An 18,522-nucleotide genomic window follows, 5' to 3' on the forward strand; every position below is an offset into this window, starting at 1 on the left:
GGAGAGGACACTCACCTGGCCCCCAAGCACTAAATGCTGAGAACACCCTGCCCAACCCCTCCCGACCCCAGAAATGTCTCCAGACCTCACCAATTATCCCCTGGGGAGAAAAAAAAAAAAAAAACCCACCTCTGATTGGAAACCACTGTTCTAGGCGATTAAAAACCCAGGGTCTTCTTTATGTATCCCTTTTACCCTTGGAGCTAGCAAAATGGCCTGGTACGTCCCAGAAGTTCAATAAACATAATACATATTATGCTTAAATATTTGCTGAAGGAATGACTGATTCCCAGGAATTCCCAGGAGGTGAAATTACTTTCCTTTGAGGATTTGGCATTTCCCTAGTCCTGGTGACGGACCAAACAAAAAAAGCAGTTTAAGAACAGGTGAGGGTGTGTCTGACCCAGACCAGCTCCAATCAGAGGGGCTAGGGTGGGTCTGGGCGGAGGAGGAGAGAAGGGAGGGAGCTTTTGGTTTATATAAGAGCCCAGCGGCCCAGACCTCCCTGCCTGAGACTGGCCGCGGCCTTCCTGCTTTCTTCCTTGTGAGTATCAGCTGGCTCCTCTTTGCTTCCTTCCCCCATCTCCCATCTTGGAGACGTGTCCCTTACTTCCTGCATTCTGATCATGCACTGATGGCTTTTCCCCTGCCCCTTGGTCCGTTTCCCCAGCTCCCAAGCTTTCTCAACGACTCCCCATGTGGTGTGTTCGCCATCTTTCTAGGGTTCTTGCCTACAGGTGCCCCGTGGTGTGACTGGGGTTCATTTTTCAAGGGTGTTTAGGGCAGGAGTGGCCTTCAGGGTAGTAAGGCTGTTCCAATCATCCATGTGAAGGCCTAACTACAACCGCCCTCAAGTTAGTTCCTAAGGTACCCAGCACCGTGGTTAAATTCTTTGGGCCTGGGGTGACGGATACATACATGGGCACAGTGTTCTCCTTAGCTGAGCTATTTCTGTGCTAATCGGGCGGTTTGCGCGAACTTTGACTTGTAATAAGTCTTCACTTTGGTGTACCGCTTCCCAGACCTCTAGGGTCAAAGTGGGTTTAATCCAACCCTGCAAGCGAGTTTTGCCTGGCAGGTGGGATGGTTGGCGTTCCTTAAGCACAGTCTGTGGCACTCAAACTGTGGGGGCACTTTCTGTTCTAAGTAGGAAAGTGCCGCCATTTTTTGAGTGTCACCGATTGGGAAGATCCACTCAGAGCCGTGGGATGGGTCCTTAAAAACCCGTCGGGTTCTTCCGAGCCCAGTCCGGGCTCCCTCTGGGCAATGCTCTGCTCTCCCGTGGTACTCAAATGTGGAAGCACTCTTCAGACAAATCAGTGAAAAGTGCTACTATATTTGGGTGTCACTGGTGGGCACCATCAGCGGAGTCCATCTTGCTCTCGTCAGACTGTCACAGCTTATGTATCAACTGCTGAGCTCTCCAAGGCAAGTGGGGTTTGGGGGCACAGGGAATGGGCTGGAGATCTACCCTTTGGTTTTGCGAGGTCAACACCTATGGCCTGGCCATTCAGTGCGCCCCTAATGCGTTCATAACCTGAGACTTTTCTGTACCTAGACGTCCCGGTGGTGCCTCCAGCTAGGAGGCAAATCCTTAGCAGTGCTCAGACTGGGGTACACAAAATGGGGGCACTGCCCGTTCTCTGTCTGGAAAGTGCTCCCATTTTTGTGTGTCCTTGTCTGAGGAAATCCTCAACGTCCTAGAGCTTGGAAAGCTTAACTTCCCAGCCTGCTGTCCTGGACCCGAGCTGCGGCTTCCAGCCCACCCGTCCCTCCAGCAGGCTGGCTCCCCCCACAGCCATTTGTTCTAAGGGAGTGTTGTGTACAACCTTTAGCCCACGGGTAGTAAGAAGCCAAGGACCGGTTTTCCCTCTGAATGCCTTAACCCCCTTTATTCTACATTGAGTCCTAGTTCAGGTTCTTGGAGAACGGGCGGAGGGGCAGAGAATCCCAAGCGTGGTCTGCTGTGGCAGCTCAGCCCGATGCGAGGGGGCAACGTGAGGATTAGGACCTGAGCTGGAACCGAGTCCACATGCTTAACCGACTCAGCCACCCAGGCACTCCGGTCCTATTTTAGCCTTAACATCTCCAAACGGTGAAACACTTCAATAAAATAACCATGATTTTGTGTGGGTTTGTGGCTTTGTTTAAAAATGGGCCCTTGGCTTTTCAGCAATGTGGGAGGGAAGGGCTGGATCATCTCCGCTCCCCCCGCCCTTACACCTTCAATAAAGGAAATCTTTGACCTTAACAGGTTTTGTAGAACATTTGAAACCAATTGAGCCCTGAAAAGTCCTGGACTTCCCCACCATAGTATAGGGACATGGGTGAAGTGTCCTCCATTCAGATTGGCTACAGGCAAAGCCAAGATGGCACACTGGGAAAGAATCACAAGGAAAGGGGGTGTATCTTAAAGATAAACGCCTAATTGTGGGTTCTTCAGTGGGTTAAGGGTACCAAACGAACACTAGCTTGGTTGCTCCTAAGATCTGGAGGATGTCAGGGCAGCTTCCATTTCAACACTTGCCTCCTAGGGGGCTGTGCCGGAAATTGGCTCACATCCAAGGAGCACTCTTGCCCCAGCATTCTAGACCTTGGCAGACCAGGATCCCCTCCCCTCCCACCGGTCCTCTTCTAAGGCATGTTAACATATTTCCTACACCCCCAGACATGTGCATAGATCTTCCTGGAGGCCACCTAAGGGCCTGGGTGGTGAGTGGGCCACGTTCCTCCTTGTTAAGCTTCAGCAAAGGGTCTGGGGCATGGTTTGTGGGCTTGTAAGGGGCTGGAGGACAGACAAGTCAAGGGCGTTCAGGAAGGAAAGGCCTTCGTTTCAAGAGTCAAGTGTCAATGAGACCCTGATGTCCACAGGAATGTCTGCGAGTCTGAGTTAGCTTCCTTTTCCAGGCTTTCATGGGCTCCAGGGTCACTGTTAACTCCATAAGCTCCAGGTGCTCCCTACTAAATTCCAGTCTTAGGCTAATGGCTTCATTTCAGCACACTCATGGTGTCCTTGGGCGTTCCTGGGATCAATCAACTGGCTTGGACTGAGTCTCCCAATCTCCAGTCCCCAACAGGGAAAGTCTGGTTTTGCCCGTGTACTCCGCAGCATGGGACAGGTCACAGGCCAGCCTACAGTGGGCTAATCCCGGTGAGGTATCCAGCCATCGGGCAGGACCGAGTGCAAAGCAGGACTGCAAGGGAGTGGGTGGCGGGGCTGCTGGCCTGACCAGTATTCTCTGGCACCCGGCCCGCCCTTCGAGACTGTCTAGCACCCTCATGGCACCGCTAATCCTCAACTTTGCCACAAGTGCCATTTGGGCTGCAGGCCTGGCTGTAGGGGGCTGTCCTGTGTTACAGGATGGATCACCAGCATTTGGGGAATCCTGACATTGCCAAGTGTCCCAGGGAGGGGTGCAAAAATTGCCCTCGGTTTAGAGCCCCTCAAGAATCCTCAGGTCCTGTCCATGACCGTAGCATCCCCCAAACTAAAGCTCCAAGCTCCAGGCTCCACGATGCCTTGACCCAGTCCCCAAGCAGAAAGGATCCATCCTGCACGGGAGTGCACAGGAGACCCTGCTCATCACCGTTGACCAGCGGGGTCCTGGGATGCTCTTCCTCTGCCCTGCCTTCAAGAGGAGAGCTAGAGCCACTCAGCAGCCAATGTCCAGGTGAGGTCTTGTTCCCCGAAGCACATCCAGCCTTCTGTGCGTCATTTTGTTCAGGTCCATCCCAAATAACCTGAGGACACACAGCGGGAAAGGTCATCCCAGGCCCAGGCTGCTGCTTTCCAAGGTAACCTCAAATGTCTCACACATCCTGCCTTGTTTACATAATCCCATCATCCGGTACTTGGTTGGAAACCGAGTCCCATGGGGAGGTAGGCTGGACTCTGAGCTACCACACTATCCCGTCTCTAACCTCTTCACTGGTTTAATTTGTGGCCATCTTTAAGAAGAAGCAGCCAGGTTTCCCCCCTTTTATAGACGGGGATATTGAGGAGCGAAGAGGCCGGAAGGCCTCCCCATCCCACACTGCTTGCATACATTAGTGCATGAAGGAGACGTTTCCGAATCTTCTGGCCTACTTGCCCATCTCCGATGGGCATCTCGATTGTTGACCCTCACTCCCAACTCCAAGCCCCAGGCCCCGCCTCCTTCAGAACCAGAAACCCGTCTCTCACCAGAGCACTCGAAGTTTGCAGCCAGGATGACTCAGCCCTTTGCACAGCAGCCTGACCCCCGTATCCCCCAGGGCGTTGTTGGTCAGATAAAGCTCCGTCAGGGTCTGGCTGACGCCCAGGGCGGAAGCAAGATGCTCACAGGCTTTGGCTGTGAGGCCACAGCTATCCAGCCTGTGGAAGACAGTGGTTGAAGCAGTTTAAGGAGCTACTTTGGGGCAGTGTCTTCAAGGGGATTCAGGGTGATGGTTTTAGGAGACCGATTTCAGAGAACGAGTGGTGCCCAGCCAGTCCAGGTTAAGGCCAATGTGCTGGAAAACATTTAAGGGAAGCATTTAAGGATGCTTCTCAATTCACAACTTCATCTCCATAGGTTACCCACTGATTTCGCAGTCCTATCCATTCCCCTTTATGGTAATTCGATCCCCGTCTGTCATTGAAACCCAGGTCTCAGTCCATCTTGGGTTAACACTGTCCTTGAGCTCAGGATCCAGGCCTAAGTCGATTGGTTCCCATGTCTCCAAGTCACCATGAATGGTTTCAGTTGGACACAGGGCCCACCCAAAACCAGTGCATCAGACCCATACTTGATTTCCCTAGTTTTTTCTTTCAGAACTTAGACCTGGTAAGAAGTTGTGTTTTGTCAACAAGCAGGATCAAGGCAAAGCTTATTTGGTAAAGGAGCCACTACAGCAACGAGGGGGGGAAGATAATGGAGATCAAGAATCCAAATGCCTAGATCAAGCCATACCTGAAGCCAATTTTCAGTTACATAAGTCAATCTCTCTCTCTCTTTTAGGAGCCAGTATGAATTGGGCTGCCACCTGCCCAAACAATATGCCATCTGATTCTCTCTAATTTCCAATCTGCCTCCCACTGTGTTTCTTTCCTGCGTTCTCTGCCTTTCCGGTAACAATAAGAATGGGCAGCACCTACTGAGGAACAACGGTGTGCCGAGCACCTTGCTAAGGGCTTTGCGTTTACTTCATTTGTTCCTCACAGCAACTTTTGAAAGAAGTAGTATCACAGCAGGGATGTTAAGTGGAAATATTTTAATCTTAGTTTGGCTGAGGCTGTGAGGCGAGAGATGCCAGCTCCCAAAACGAGGTACAAGACAACAGCTCGGGACTCGCAGAGGAAGAGAAAAAAACCAGCTTGCTGATGAAGAACCACCCACGTCACAGGTGCAGGGGGGTCAGGAGAGGAAGATGAGGGTGCAACCTGTAGACGGGGTGTGCAAGGAGGTCGGTCGCCACGGGCAGGCGCCTCCCCGGGGTGGGGGTGGGGGGTCCCTGTAAGAATGCGCACATGATCCCCGGGAGAGGTGCCTGCCAGATGGGGGGTGGGGAAAGTGCTGTCCCTGAGCCCCATCCCCCCCGCCCGCATCCTGATGCCCACCTACCCAGACCAGCACATAAGCCAGAGCCTCAGAAATGACAATAGAAACAGTCCCTCGGGGTGGGAGCCAGGCGAGTTTTGGGGACAAAGGAGGAGGAGGAGTGATAATTCACATTTGACTGAAATTCACACTGGAACAGATTGACTTTTTATTATATAAAGGTCACTGAGAAGCCAAGAATCTGCCCAAGTAAATGTCAGCGGAGAAGAGGAAAGTTTACAGAAAATGTTTACAGGCAACGATGGAAGGTAAAGTAAGGCATTTTTATGTTTGCCTCCTGCAGAGAATAAATTACCGCCTGAGCTCTCTGCGGGTTTTCTCTCCACCTCGGGGCTCCCGCTGGCCCTCTTCCAGAGCGGGGGAGGGATGTCCCTCTGATAGAAGCACAGGGCAGAGATGCGCCCCCCGCCGGAGACCGCCCCCGCCAGGCCACCAGTCCCGACGCCCAGGGCTCAGCTCACCACAGTTTCTGGAGTCTGCAGGTGGGGTGTCCCAGCCCCTCGCACAGCGGCCACATGCCCCTGTCGCCCAGGTCATTGAAACTCAGATCCAGCTCCCGTAGGTGGGGGTTGACCTGGAGCACAGCACCGAGACCCTCACAGGCGGCCGAGCCCAGCCTGCAAATGCCCAACCTGGAAGACAGGACGCACAGAGGCGAGCTGAGTCACCCCAAAGGCGTCCCCGGGGAGGGTTTCTTTCTGTCCGGGTGCCCGTGCAGAGAGGTGACCAGACACCATCCCCCTCTCCCCCCCACCAACCACCACCCGACGCAGAAAAAGGGAGAAGCAAGGGGCAGGTGGGTGGGAAGACGGGAGGCAGAGAGAGATAACAAAGAAAGAGGGAAAGAGGAAGGGAGGAACACAGGGAGATGGTCCAGAGGAAGGATGCTACTCAGAATCGGTTCTGTATCCATCTGATGAGTGCTCGTGTATCAGGTTCCTCCAGCTGCTGTAACAAGTTCCCACACCAGAGGCTCACAAGGTAGACACTGACTGTCTCACGGCTCTAGAGGGAAGCCTGGCCCCGCCCCCCCTCCCCTGGCAGCCGAGAACCTGGTCCAGCCTCTCCCCAGGCTTCTGGTGTTCACCAGCCATCTTTGGGGTACATCTGTCCTGCACAAACATCACCCCGTCTCTGCCTCCATGTTCACACCGCGTCTTCCTCCACGTGTCTGTGTCCAAATTTCCCTTCTTCATGAGGACACCTAATTAGGGGCCCCTCCCTGCTCCAGCACTCATCTGAACTGATGTTATCTGCAAAGACCCTGGAATGGGGGGGGGGGGGGGCTATATCCTTACCCACTTTCTTTTTTTTTTTTTTTTAATTGATTTTTAATTTTTTTTAATGTTTTAATTTTTTTGAGAGAGAGACAGAAACAGAGCACAAGCAAGGGAGGGGCAGAGAGAGAGGGAGACACAGAATCTGAAGCAGGCTCTGAGCCCCATGCAGGGCTCGAACCCACGAAACACGACATCATGACCTGAGTCAAAGTCGGACGCTCAACCGACTGAGCCCCCCAGGTGCCCCAACATGGGAATTTTCTTTATACAGATGAGCCCATAGCAGTAAGTGGTTTATAAGGGTCTTTCTTTTTTTTTTTTTAATTTTATTTAGTTTAAGTAAATTAAAATATACATTCTCTTACACCCAACATGATGCTCAAACTGACGACCCTGAGATCAAAAGTCACATGCTCTTCTGACTGAGCCAGCCAGGTGCCCCAACAGCAAGTAATTTATTTTTTTTCAACGTTTTTTTTTTTTTAATTTTTGGGACAGAGAGAGGCAGAGCATGAACAGGGGAGGGGCAGAGAGAGAGGGAGACACAGAATCGGAAACAGGCTCCAGGCTCTGAGCCATCAGCCCAGAGCCCGACGCGGGGCTCGAACTCACGGACCGCGAGATCGTGACCTGGCTGAAGTCGGACGCTTAACCGACTGCGCCACCCAGGCGCCCCAGCCGACAGCAAGTAATTTAAGCATAACTTCGTCTGTTTCTCATGACAGCCACTGGAAGGAGAAAGCTATTACCATCTGTTGTTAGGACACGTGGGGTGCCATGCACTGCTCAAGGTCACGGAGCTGGGGTTCACTTAGCCACTGTCCATGCATACTGTTGCAATCGAAAGACTATTTGGGGGGACTTAAGAGAGTCAAAAATGCTATTTCAGAGGCACCTGCGTGGCTCAGTCAGTTAAGGGTCCAACTTCAGCTCAGGTCACGATCTCGTGATATATGAGTTCGAGCTCCACGTTGGGCTCTGTGCTGACAGCTCAGAACCCGGAACCTGCTTCAGATTGTGTCTCCTCTCTCTGCCTCTCCCTCACTTAAGCTCTCTCTCTCTCTCTCTCTCTCTCTCTCTCTCCCTCCCTCTCTCTGTGCCCCTCCCCTCTCAAGCATGCATGCATTCTCTCTCTCAAAAGTAAATCAACATTTTTAAAAAGTGCTATTTCACTGTATAGTGTTTTTTTTTTTCCAGATTTTCAGACCTTCCTGCCTGTCCTTAGATATGGCTCCCATAGGGCGAAAACCTGAACCCTCCTTTCCTTTGAGGGTGTCCGTGTTTCCCTCAGGCGACATGTAGATCTACAGACATATAAACATCTGGTTGACCTGCTGTGTGTGGACAAGGGAAAGAACCCAGCCTCAGCCAAGAAGAGCCACATTGGGGTAAGTGGAGAAATGCCTTCTAAAACATTTTTTTATAGGGACACCTGGCCGGCTCAGTCAGAAGAGCATGCGACTCTTGATCTCGGGGTGGGGAGTTTGAGCCCCACATTGGGAAAAGACAGGAGTAAAAAATAAATAAACTTAAAAAAAAACAAACCTTTTTATGCATTCTAAAATGTAATGGCAGAATAAATGTGTATGAATAGCTGAAAATTTGCAAGAAGAAAACGCAAAAGGGGCGCCTGGGTGGCTCAGTCGTTTAAGCGTCCGACTCTTGGTTTAGGCTCAGGTCATGATCTCATGGTTTGTGGGTTCAAGCCCCACATGAGGCTCTGTGCTGACAGTGCAGGGCCTGCTTGGGATTCCGTCTCCCACCCCACCCCCACCCTGGCCCCTCCCCTGCTCAGTCTCTCTCTCTCTCAAAAATAAATAAGTAAACATAAAAAGAAAAAGAAAATGCTAAGGACAGGATTTCCTTACTTTATTAAATGGCTTTGCAAAAATTAAAGAAAAAAACTGAACCCCACCTAACCACACAGGTAAACACAAAGAAGAAACTGAGAACACCCTTGACATTGCACTGGCAAAAGATTTTCTTTTCTTTCTTCTTTTTTCTTTTAAGTTTATTTTTTTAGTAGTCTCCACACCCACCGTGGGGCTTGAACTCACCCCGAGATCCAGAACTGTAAGTACGTTCTTCTGAGCCAGCCAGGCACATGGCAAAGGAATTCTTGGACACCTCATAAGGATATAAATCATAGAAATGCACACGGATCTGACCTCAAAACATACAGATTTGTGCCTGAGGCAAGCATCCACAGACAATTTGACAGGCCGAGGACCTACCAAGCAGACGTTTCCAAGATACGCACTCAACGGAAGATTAATATCTAAAGCGGGGAACATTCGCAGAGCAAGGCAAATATAGAACACATACCAAAGACACAAATAAATTATGCAATTAGGAAATTCACAGAAGGGGGAAACCAAAAAAGCCGATAAGCACACGAAGAGATACTCAACACTGAAATGCCGTTTAAGAACATTTTACACCCACCAGGGTGTTAAAGATAGAAAGTTGAATAACCATCAAGATACCAGCAAAGTAGCTTTTCCTAAATAGCGGTTGGAAGAGTAAACCTCATCTTTCTAGAGAGCTATTCAGATCAGGTGGAGATGTCAAATTCAGTCTGAGTGTGTGACTTGACTCCGGGTGGGGGGTGGGGGGGGGGGGGGGCATTCAGGAAAGGACACACAAGAATGAACATCACAGCAGAGCTGGGGACAGGAGCACGGCTCTAAACTATCCGGTGCGTGCAAATAACAACGCAGGTGAGCTCAAAGGGACACCTTAGATATGTCTGCACCAAGTGCTCATGCTCAGTTATAAAGATGAGTGGGGGAGGGGGAGAGGTTGGTGAGCTGTATCATTTATAAAGACAGGAGTGCCTACAGACGAGCTTTGGGGAGCGAAGGAAGGAGACAAAATTAAAACAGAGGCCTGTGGGGGGCGCCTGGGTGGCTCAGTTGGTTAAACGTCTGACTTTGGCTCAGGTCACGATCTCAAAGTTTGTGAGTTCAAGCCCCACATGGGCCTGTCAGCACAGAGCCCACTTAGGATCCTCTGTCCCCTTCTCTCTCCTCCCCCACCCCATGCATTCTCTCTCAAAAGTAAACATTTAAAAATTTAAAAAAATTATTTATATATTTAAAACACACACAGAGGTGTGTGTGGTTCCATAGTGATAGTGTGGACCGGATGCAGTAGGGAAAAGAATGAAGAAATGGGGCATTTGTCCAAATGTAACAAAAGCAATAGAAGCCAGGCTGTGCACAATGTCTTGAAAGAAAAAAGCAAAACAAAACGTCTAGCGTGAATGACATCAGATAATAGATGAGACTTTTGTAGGACAGACAGAGTCTCCTTTGGGACTATAGAGAAAAATGACTTTGTTTTGGAAATTGACAGCCTTCTGCATTTTCTTTTTGTTCCTCGGTTTATTCATCCATTCCTTCTTGTAAAAATATATTAACTAGGGGCACCTGGATGGATCAGTCGGATGGGCATCTGACTTTGGCTCAGGTCACGATCTCATGGTTCACCTGTTTGAGCCCCGAGTCAGGTTCTGTGCTGACAGCTTGGAGCCTGGAACCTGCTTTGGATTCTGTGTATCCCTCTCTCTCTGCCCCTCCCCAACTAGTGCCTGGTCTCTGTCTCAAAAATAAATAAAAGCTTTAAAAAAATAAAAATATATTAACTTTACTAGAATTAAAATTTAAACACTGACTCTTGATTTTGGCTCAGGTCATGATCTCATGGTTCATGAGATCAAGTCCTGCGTAGGGCTCTGTACTGACAACACAGCCTGCTTGAGATTCTCTCTCTGCCTCTCTCTGTCAGTCTCAAAATAAATGAACTTAAAAAAATTTTTTTAAATAAATAAAATAAATTTAATTGAGCGTAAGCTCAAATTAAATCCCCAAACTGAGAACCCAGACCTTATTTAGGGGTTAAGGGAGGAATCCATGGGGATGAAGCATTTGTTTGGAGTCCTAACAGATAAAACAAATGTTATCCAGGAAACAGGAGGAATAGCAAAGTAGGAGGGCATCCCAGGAAGAAAGAACTATTTGTGCAAAGGCCCTGTGGCAGAAAAATCTTTGAGGCAGATGTAGCTAGAGGTTAGGAGAAGAGGGAGTGACCCCAGTGAGCCCAGTGAGTCCAGATTAGAAGAGCAGACTCAGATGATGGTGAGGAACACAGGACTCACCGGAGGGTCTGGAGTCTACACTGGGGATGCCTGAGGCCCTCACACAGCAGCAGCACCCCGGGGTCCCCCAGGTCATTCAGGCTTAGGTCCAGCTCCCTCAGGTTGCAGTTCACACTGAGGATGGACGTAAGGTCCTCACAGGCAGCAGCAGTAAGGTCGCAAATCTTCAACCTGTAGGAAATCCAATCCAACACGTATTATGAGTGTTTTCTATACAATGCTAATTTTATCTCCCCTACCCCCAATCTTTAAAGTAATGCATTTTCTTTTTTAACATATTTTTTTTAATGTTTCATTTCATTTTATTTTCGAGAGAGACAGAGTGAGCAGGGGAGGGCAGAGAGAGAGAAAGACACAGAATCAGAAGCAGGCTCCAGACACTGAGCGTGTCAGCACAGAGCCAGATGTGGGGCTCGAACCCACAAACCGTGAGATCATGACCTGAGCCGAAGTCGGACGCTTAGCCAACTGAGCCACCCAGGCGCCCCAAAAGTAATGCATTTTCAAAGGAACAACTCATTGTTTAAAAACGGGCACAAGTGTGAGTAGACATTTCTTTGCAGAAAATAAACAAACGGTCCAAAATCACACGAAAAGATGCTCAGCATCGCTAATCATTAGGAAAACGCGAATCAAAACCACCAGGACGTACCACATCACATCCATTAGGACAGCTATTGTAAAAAATAATAATAACGTTTTTTTACGAATTTCAAAAGGACCCTGAACACCACGAATGTTGGCAAGGGTGTGAAGGAATTAACTTTATGCACTGTTGGTAGGAAGGAAAAATGGTGAAGTGAGTGTGGGAAACAATATGGCAGCTCCACAAAAAATTAAACACAACCCTATGCTCCATCCATTCCGCTTCTGATTACATAGCCCAAAGATTGAAAGTAAGCGCTCAAAATAATATTTGTGGCTCAATGTTTACAGCATTTTTCAAAATAGCCAAAAGGCAGAAGCACTCCAAGTGTCCACCAAGGGATGAACCGAATGGATTCAACTGTGGTATATCCACGTAACATGATGTTATTCTGCCTTAAGAAGGAAGGAACTTTTAACGCAGCGATGTGAATGAAAGTTGAAAAGATACGAAGTAAAAGAAGCCAGACACACACACACACACACACACACACACACACACACACACACACAGAGCACACAAATATTTTGTGATTCTAGTTACATCAGGTACCTACAGTGGTCAAATACCATAAAGACAGAAAGTAGAATGGAGGTTATCAGGGGCGGGGGCAGGCAGATGGGGAGGCGGTGTTTAATGGACAGTCTCACTGTTGCAAGATGAAAAAGTTCAGGCGATGGATGGTGGTGATGCTTTGCACAACAGTGTGAATAGCTTAATAGTCTTTAAGTGAATAGTGAATAGTGAATAGTGAATAGTCTTCATAGCTTAAGACCATGAAGCTGTATGCTTCAGAATGGCAAAATAGAAGGCATGCCTGGCTGGCTCAGCCAGTAGAGCACACGGCTCTTGATCTCTGGGTCGTGAGTTTGAGCCTCACGTTGAGTGTAGAGATTACTTTTTATTTATGTATTTTGAGAGGGGGAGGGGCAGTGAGAGGGGAGAGAGAATCAAGCAGGCTCTGCGGTGTCAGCACAGAGCCCGACGTGGGGCTCGAACCCACGGACCGTGAGATCGTGACCTGAGCTGAAATCAAGAGTCGGACGTTCAAGCGACTGAGCCATCCGGGCGCCCTGAAATTACCTAAAAAATGATAAGATGGTAAATTTTATGATACGTGTATTTTATTTTCTTTTTTCAGTGTGATGCATTTTCTTGGCTAAAGTAACCCAGAAAATACAGAACAGCATTTCTGTGCTCATCGTGTGTGATTCCTCAACCTGTCTTTGATGCTCTGCCATAAATTAGCGGTAATGTGTTTGGGATGCACCTGAACTGATAGAAGTACAGAGCAGGAAAACACTATTGCCCCAAAACCCACTCCTCAAAGGTGTCCTCCGTGGACATTTAGCACAGCGTCTTCCTATATATAGAAAGAGAAGACAGAGACGGAGTCCTGGATTTACCACGTGAGACCCTGGACCCAGCTGTGCCTGAAACCAGTCTTTCCCTCTGGACTTCTCGGTGACAGAAACCAACAAACTCACTCTCGTCTCCAGCCACACTGAGATGAGGTGTCTGTCCGGACAACCACAGGGATTTTTGTGGATGCCTTTATTGTAGGGAGCTCTGTGGCATTTGACACTGATGTTAGTATTGCCTTGATGCTTATTTATTTATGATTTATTGTGGTAAAATATATGTGACACGGGGCGCCTGGGTGGCTCAGTGGGTTAAGCGTCCGACTTCGGCTCAGGTCATGATCCCACGGTTCATGAGTTGGAGCCCCGCATCGGGCTCTGTGCTGACAGCTTGGAGCCTGGAGCCTGCTTTGGATTCTGTGTCTCCCTCTCTCTCTGCCCCTCCCCCGCTCATTCATGTTCTGTCTCTGTTTCTGTCAAAATAAATAAATAAATAAAAATAAAAAATAAAAAAAAATATATATATGTATAAATTACATCAAATTTACCATCCTAACCTTTTCTTTTTTTGGCCCCGTGAAGAACTCACCACAGGATCCGCAGTCTACACACTGGATGCCTCAAGCCTTGGCATAACCGCCTCAGACCCAAATCCTCCAGCGAATTCCCCGCCAGGTCCAACTCCACTAGATGCTGATTGGTGCTGAGCACAGAGGCGATCTCCTGGCAAGCGCCGGCCTCCAGCTCACACTTCCTCAACCTCGGGAGGGAAGAGACGTTGAAGAGGCTGCCATCTTGCTTTCCTGACTCCTCCCCTGGCCCGTCCAGTCACCCAACACGAACCTACACATGTCACCACGGCTCAGAGATGAACAAGAGGCCATCGTCTCCAGCAGGAGCATCCTGTCTAACGAGGCAAAGGGCTAAGCAATTATACTCCAGGGAAGGCAGTGCCATTGAGGCAGGAGTGAGCCACAGCTCACGGCAGGATCTCCAGAGCTCAAGGTCTGGGTGGGTCTATCTCTGCCACTCACTAGCTCTGCACCCTCAGGCAAAGTGTCTGCAAGTCTGCTTCATGTTTCACGTGCTGCCTTAGGTTCACTGCCTGTAATATAAGGATGATGGTCGCACCTGCTTCCTAAGTTTCTTGCGAGGAGCACAAAATTTGCTAAGCGGACAGGATGTAGAACCACACCTGACACACAACAGGTGCTGGGACGGTGAGCTACTGTCGATTAAAACCATCGTGGTGAGGGGCGCCTGAGTGGCTCAGTCGGTTGAGCGTCCGACTTCGGCTCAGGTCACGATCTCACGGTCCGTGAGTTCAAGCCCCGCATCAGCCATCTGGGCTGATGGCTCAGAGCCTGGAGCCTGCTTCTGATTCTGTGTCTCCCTGTCTCTCTGCCCCTCCCCCCTTCATGCTCTGTCTCTCTCTGTCTCAAAAATAAATAAATGTTAAAAAAAATTAAAAAAAAAAAAAAAAAAACATCGTGGTGGGGCACCCGGGTGGCTCAGTGGGTTAAGCGTCCGACTCTTGGTTTCAGCTCAGGTCATGATCTCAAGGGTTCGTGAGTTCGAGCCTCAAGTCAGGCTCTGTGCTGACAGTGTGGAGCCTGCTTGGGATTCTCTCTGCCTGTCTCTCTTTCTCCTCTCTCTCTCTCTCTCTCTCAAAATAAATAAATAAACATTAAAAATACAATACAGGGGCGCCTGGGTGGCTCAGTCGGTTAAGCGGCCGACTTCGGCTCAGGTCACAATCTCACACTCCGTGAGTTCGAGCCCCGCGTCGGGCTCTGTGCTGACAGCTCAGAGCCTGGAGCCTGTTTCAGATTCTGTGTCTCCCTCTCTCTGACCCTCCCCCATTCATGCTCTGTCTCTCTCTGTCTCAAAAATAAATAAACGTTAAAAAAAAAAATTTAAAAAATACAATACAATACAATAAAACCTAACTCATGTTTGGCAACCTGTGCACAGTTAGGGAAGACTCTCTGAGGGGTTAGGATGGTTCTCAAAGGCTAAGTAGGAGTTCCCTCGGAGGAATAAGATGGGACGTGGTAAGAGATCATAGAAAATATATATACTGATCTCTGCCCCTGTTCCCAGCACAGAGCTCCTGAATCCCTGTAATTCCTAAGTGGATTGCGCCTTGGGATGGGTGGGCTCCCGGATTGGCCTGGGCACCAGAGAGGCCAAGCCCTGATGAGAAGCTTAGAACGTTCAGCCCTGCCCACCCCCTCCTCCAGAAGGGAGGGGCTGGAAACGGAGTAATGATCCATTCACCACAGGAGGAAGGCTCCCTAAAACCCCAATAGCGGGGCACCTGGGTGGCTTAGTTGGTGAAGCAAACAGACTTCAGCTCAGCTCATGATCTCACAGTTCGTGGGTTCGAGTCCCGCTTTGGATGAGCCCCACTTCTCCCTCTCTCTCTCTCCCTGCCCCTCACTCACTTGTGCTCTCTCTCTCTGTCTGTCTCTCAAAAAACAAAGAAGCAAAAACAAATGATAGCACATGGTTGGGAGATTCCAGGCTGGTGAACACGTCCACCCCATCCTCACCGGGAGGGCGGTGCACCCAGCCCCGTGAGGACAGAAACTCCTGCTCTTGGGACCCTCCCATGCACCTCTCCCCCTGGCTTTCAACTGTATCCTGTATCATACAGGATCATTAGTTATCATCAACCTAATAAACTGAGAAACCCAAGTGTTTCTCGGGAGTTCTATGAGCCACTCTGGGAAATTAATCAAACCTGGGGCAGGGGGTGGGATAGAAGCCAGGTGACAACTTGGGTTTGTAACTGAGGCTGGGGTGGGGACGTGGCGGGGGTGGGGGTAGGGGGGCAGTCTCGTGGGGGGGAGCCCTCACCTGTGGGGCCTGACAGCACCTCCAGGCAGACGGAGGCAGAGTGATTTATAGGACACGCCACTGGTGTTGCAGAGTTGCTTGCTGTGGGAAATCCCACACACTGGTGACCAGAAATATCAGAAGCAGTGTCCTCTGTGGGAGTGGGGCAGACCCCCAGGGGACGCTAGGTGGCTTGTCCACAACTGTGGCCTTGCGGTGAGAAGGGACGGCACGGCTAAACGTCACGAACTCACAGGAGCTCGGCGTGCAGACCCCTCGGGGTGTCGCTGGTCAGTAAGGTGTGGGGTCTGCGAGGGTGAGTGGCCTGGGCACTCCCCACAGTGGACGTGAGGTGGGTGGGGTACGAGGAGGCCAGGGAGGGGTTCCCTAAAGCTCAAAGGGTCCGGGGCAGGAGTCTACGGTCTCCGGGCAGCCCTACGGCACAGACCAAGGTCCGGTCCGGGGTGCAGACTCACTGAATCGCCTGCAGCCTGCATCTGGGATGCCGGAGCCCCTGACACAGCATCTTCACACCCGGCAGCCCGAGCCCATTGCCGCTGAGGTCCATCCTTCTTAGATTCTGATTGGCCATCAGGGCGGCCGCGAGGTCCCGGCAGGCAGAGGGAGCCACCCAGCATCTCTTGAGCCTGGGCACGAGGGAGGGGACAAGAACCAGGTCACTTCCTGTGGTCAGAGGGTAGGTTCTGCCCCTCGTTCTTTCTCTCCCTCCTTCTTTTGGTCTAGACCTGTTTCCCCCTTCCTTTATTTTTTATTTTTTTATTTTTATTTTTTAACATTTATTTATTTTTGAGACAGAGAGAGACAGAGCATGAACGGGGGAGGGGCAGAGAGAGAGGGAGACACAGAATCGGAAACAGGCTCCAGGCTCTGAGCCACCAGCCCAGAGCCCGACGCGGGGGCTCGAACTCACGCGAGATCACGCGAGATCTCGCGAGATCGTGACCTGGCTGAAGTCGGACGCTTAACCGACTGAGCCACCCAGGCGCCCCCCCCCCCGCCCTTCTTTTAAAGTAAAAGAAAGAGGGGCGCCTGGGTGTGACTCAGCCCAACAGTTAAGTGGCTGACTGTTGGTTTCGGCTCAGGTCATGACCTCCCAGTTTGAAAGTTCAAGCCCCGCATCGGACTCTGAGCCAACAGTGCGGAGCCTGCTTGGGATTCTCTCTCTCTCTCTGCTCCTCCCGCGCCTCTCTCTCCCTCTCCAAATAAAGAAAGAAAGAAAAGGAGGTCAGGGAGGATTCCTTTCGGCCGTGATGAAAATGTTCTGGAATTACTGGTGATGTGTGCACAAGAGCGTGCAAATGCTAAAAGAAGAAAGACGTGAATTATATGTCACTAAAAAATAAATACAGGCAACAAGAATATATATATATATGTTTTTAATGTTTATTTGCTCTTGAAGGAGAGATAGAATGTGAGTGGGGGATGGTCAGAGAGAGAGGGAGACACAGAATAGGAAGGAGGCTCCAGGCTCTGAGCTGTCAGCACAGAGCCCGACGCAGGGCTTGAACCCACAAATAACCTGAGCTGAAGTTGGATGCTTCACTGACTGAGCCACCCAGGAGCCCCAATAAATAAACTTAAAAAAAATGAGGTCACTAGAGTGGGTCCTAGCCCACTGTGACTGGTGTCCCTATAAAAAGAGGAATCTGGGGGCACCTGCGTGGCTCAGTCAGTGAAGCAAGCAACTCTTGATTTTGGCTCAGGTCATGATCTCACAGTTCATGAGTTCAAGCCCCGCATTAGGCTCTGTGCTGACGGCATGGAGCCTGCTTGGGATTCTCTCTCTCTCTCTCTCTCTCTCTCTCTCTCTCTCTCTCGCTCTCCCCCCATTCATGATCTCTCCTCTTTCAAAATAAATAAATAAACTTAAGGGGGGAAAAAAAGGGGAAACTGGACACAGACTCGCACATGTGAGGACACGGGGAGAAGACAGCCATGTGCAAGCCAAGGAGCGAGGCCTCGGAGGAGACCGACCATGCCCACACCTGGGCCTGGGACTCCTGTCCTCCAGATCCCCTAGGCTGTGGGGCTTTGCTAGGGCAGCGGAAGGAAACACCACCATATACTCTGACTGAGCCCCGTGAAGACGGGGTGTGGGGGGGGGTCCATCAGAAGCCCGCAGACCCCCCTGGACTCACCTCAGGTTCTGAAGTTTGCAGCTGGGGTGTCTGAGCCCTTCACAGAGCAGCCTCACGCCCCGGCTGCCCAGGGCGTTGCGGTCCAAGAGCAGCTCCCGCAGATGTGGATTCGTGCTCAGAGCCGCAGCGAGCTGCTTGCTGTAGGCATCTGGCAACACGTTCGTCTCGGGTCTGCGTGAAGGAAAGACAGGACAGAGTGGAGCTGGGCCAGACTCCGTGCAACGATTATGCCACACTCGTGTGTCCCTTTCACAATTTACAAAGTGTCATCTTTATGTTTTACGTTAAAAAAAATTTTTTTAGTGTTTATTTATTTATTTTTTTAAATGTTTATTTATATTTGAGAGAAAGAGACAGAGGGCAAGTGGGGGAAGGACAGAGAGAGAGAGAGGGAGACAGAGTCTGAAGCAGGCTCCAGGCTCTGAACTGTCAGCACAGAGCCCGACGCGGGGCTTGAACTCAATGAGCCGTGAGATCTGACCTGAGCCGAAGTTGGA

General features: G+C 50.2%; 1 protein-coding gene across 1 annotated transcript in view; it reads right to left on the reverse strand.

Moving 5' to 3' along the window:
- Window positions 1-1,864: 1,864 nt before the first annotated feature.
- The window catches only part of NLRP12 (NLR family pyrin domain containing 12), a 27,714-nt gene continuing 11,056 nt past the window's right edge, over window positions 1,865-18,522 (reverse strand). The window contains exons 4-10 of the mRNA XM_040457961.1: window positions 18,026-18,196; window positions 16,343-16,513; window positions 13,615-13,785; window positions 11,019-11,189; window positions 6,041-6,211; window positions 4,184-4,354; window positions 1,865-3,741 (exon numbers count right to left, since the gene is read on the reverse strand). Of these exons, the coding sequence (XP_040313895.1) occupies window positions 3,654-3,741; window positions 4,184-4,354; window positions 6,041-6,211; window positions 11,019-11,189; window positions 13,615-13,785; window positions 16,343-16,513; window positions 18,026-18,196 (1,114 nt within the window). The 3' untranslated portion in view covers window positions 1,865-3,653. The remainder of the gene's footprint in view (window positions 3,742-4,183; window positions 4,355-6,040; window positions 6,212-11,018; window positions 11,190-13,614; window positions 13,786-16,342; window positions 16,514-18,025; window positions 18,197-18,522) is intronic.

This window comes from Herpailurus yagouaroundi, unplaced genomic scaffold (genome assembly GCF_014898765.1).
Source record: "Herpailurus yagouaroundi ecotype Mexico unplaced genomic scaffold, PumYag 220, whole genome shotgun sequence".
Lineage (NCBI taxonomy): Eukaryota > Metazoa > Chordata > Mammalia > Carnivora > Felidae > Herpailurus > Herpailurus yagouaroundi.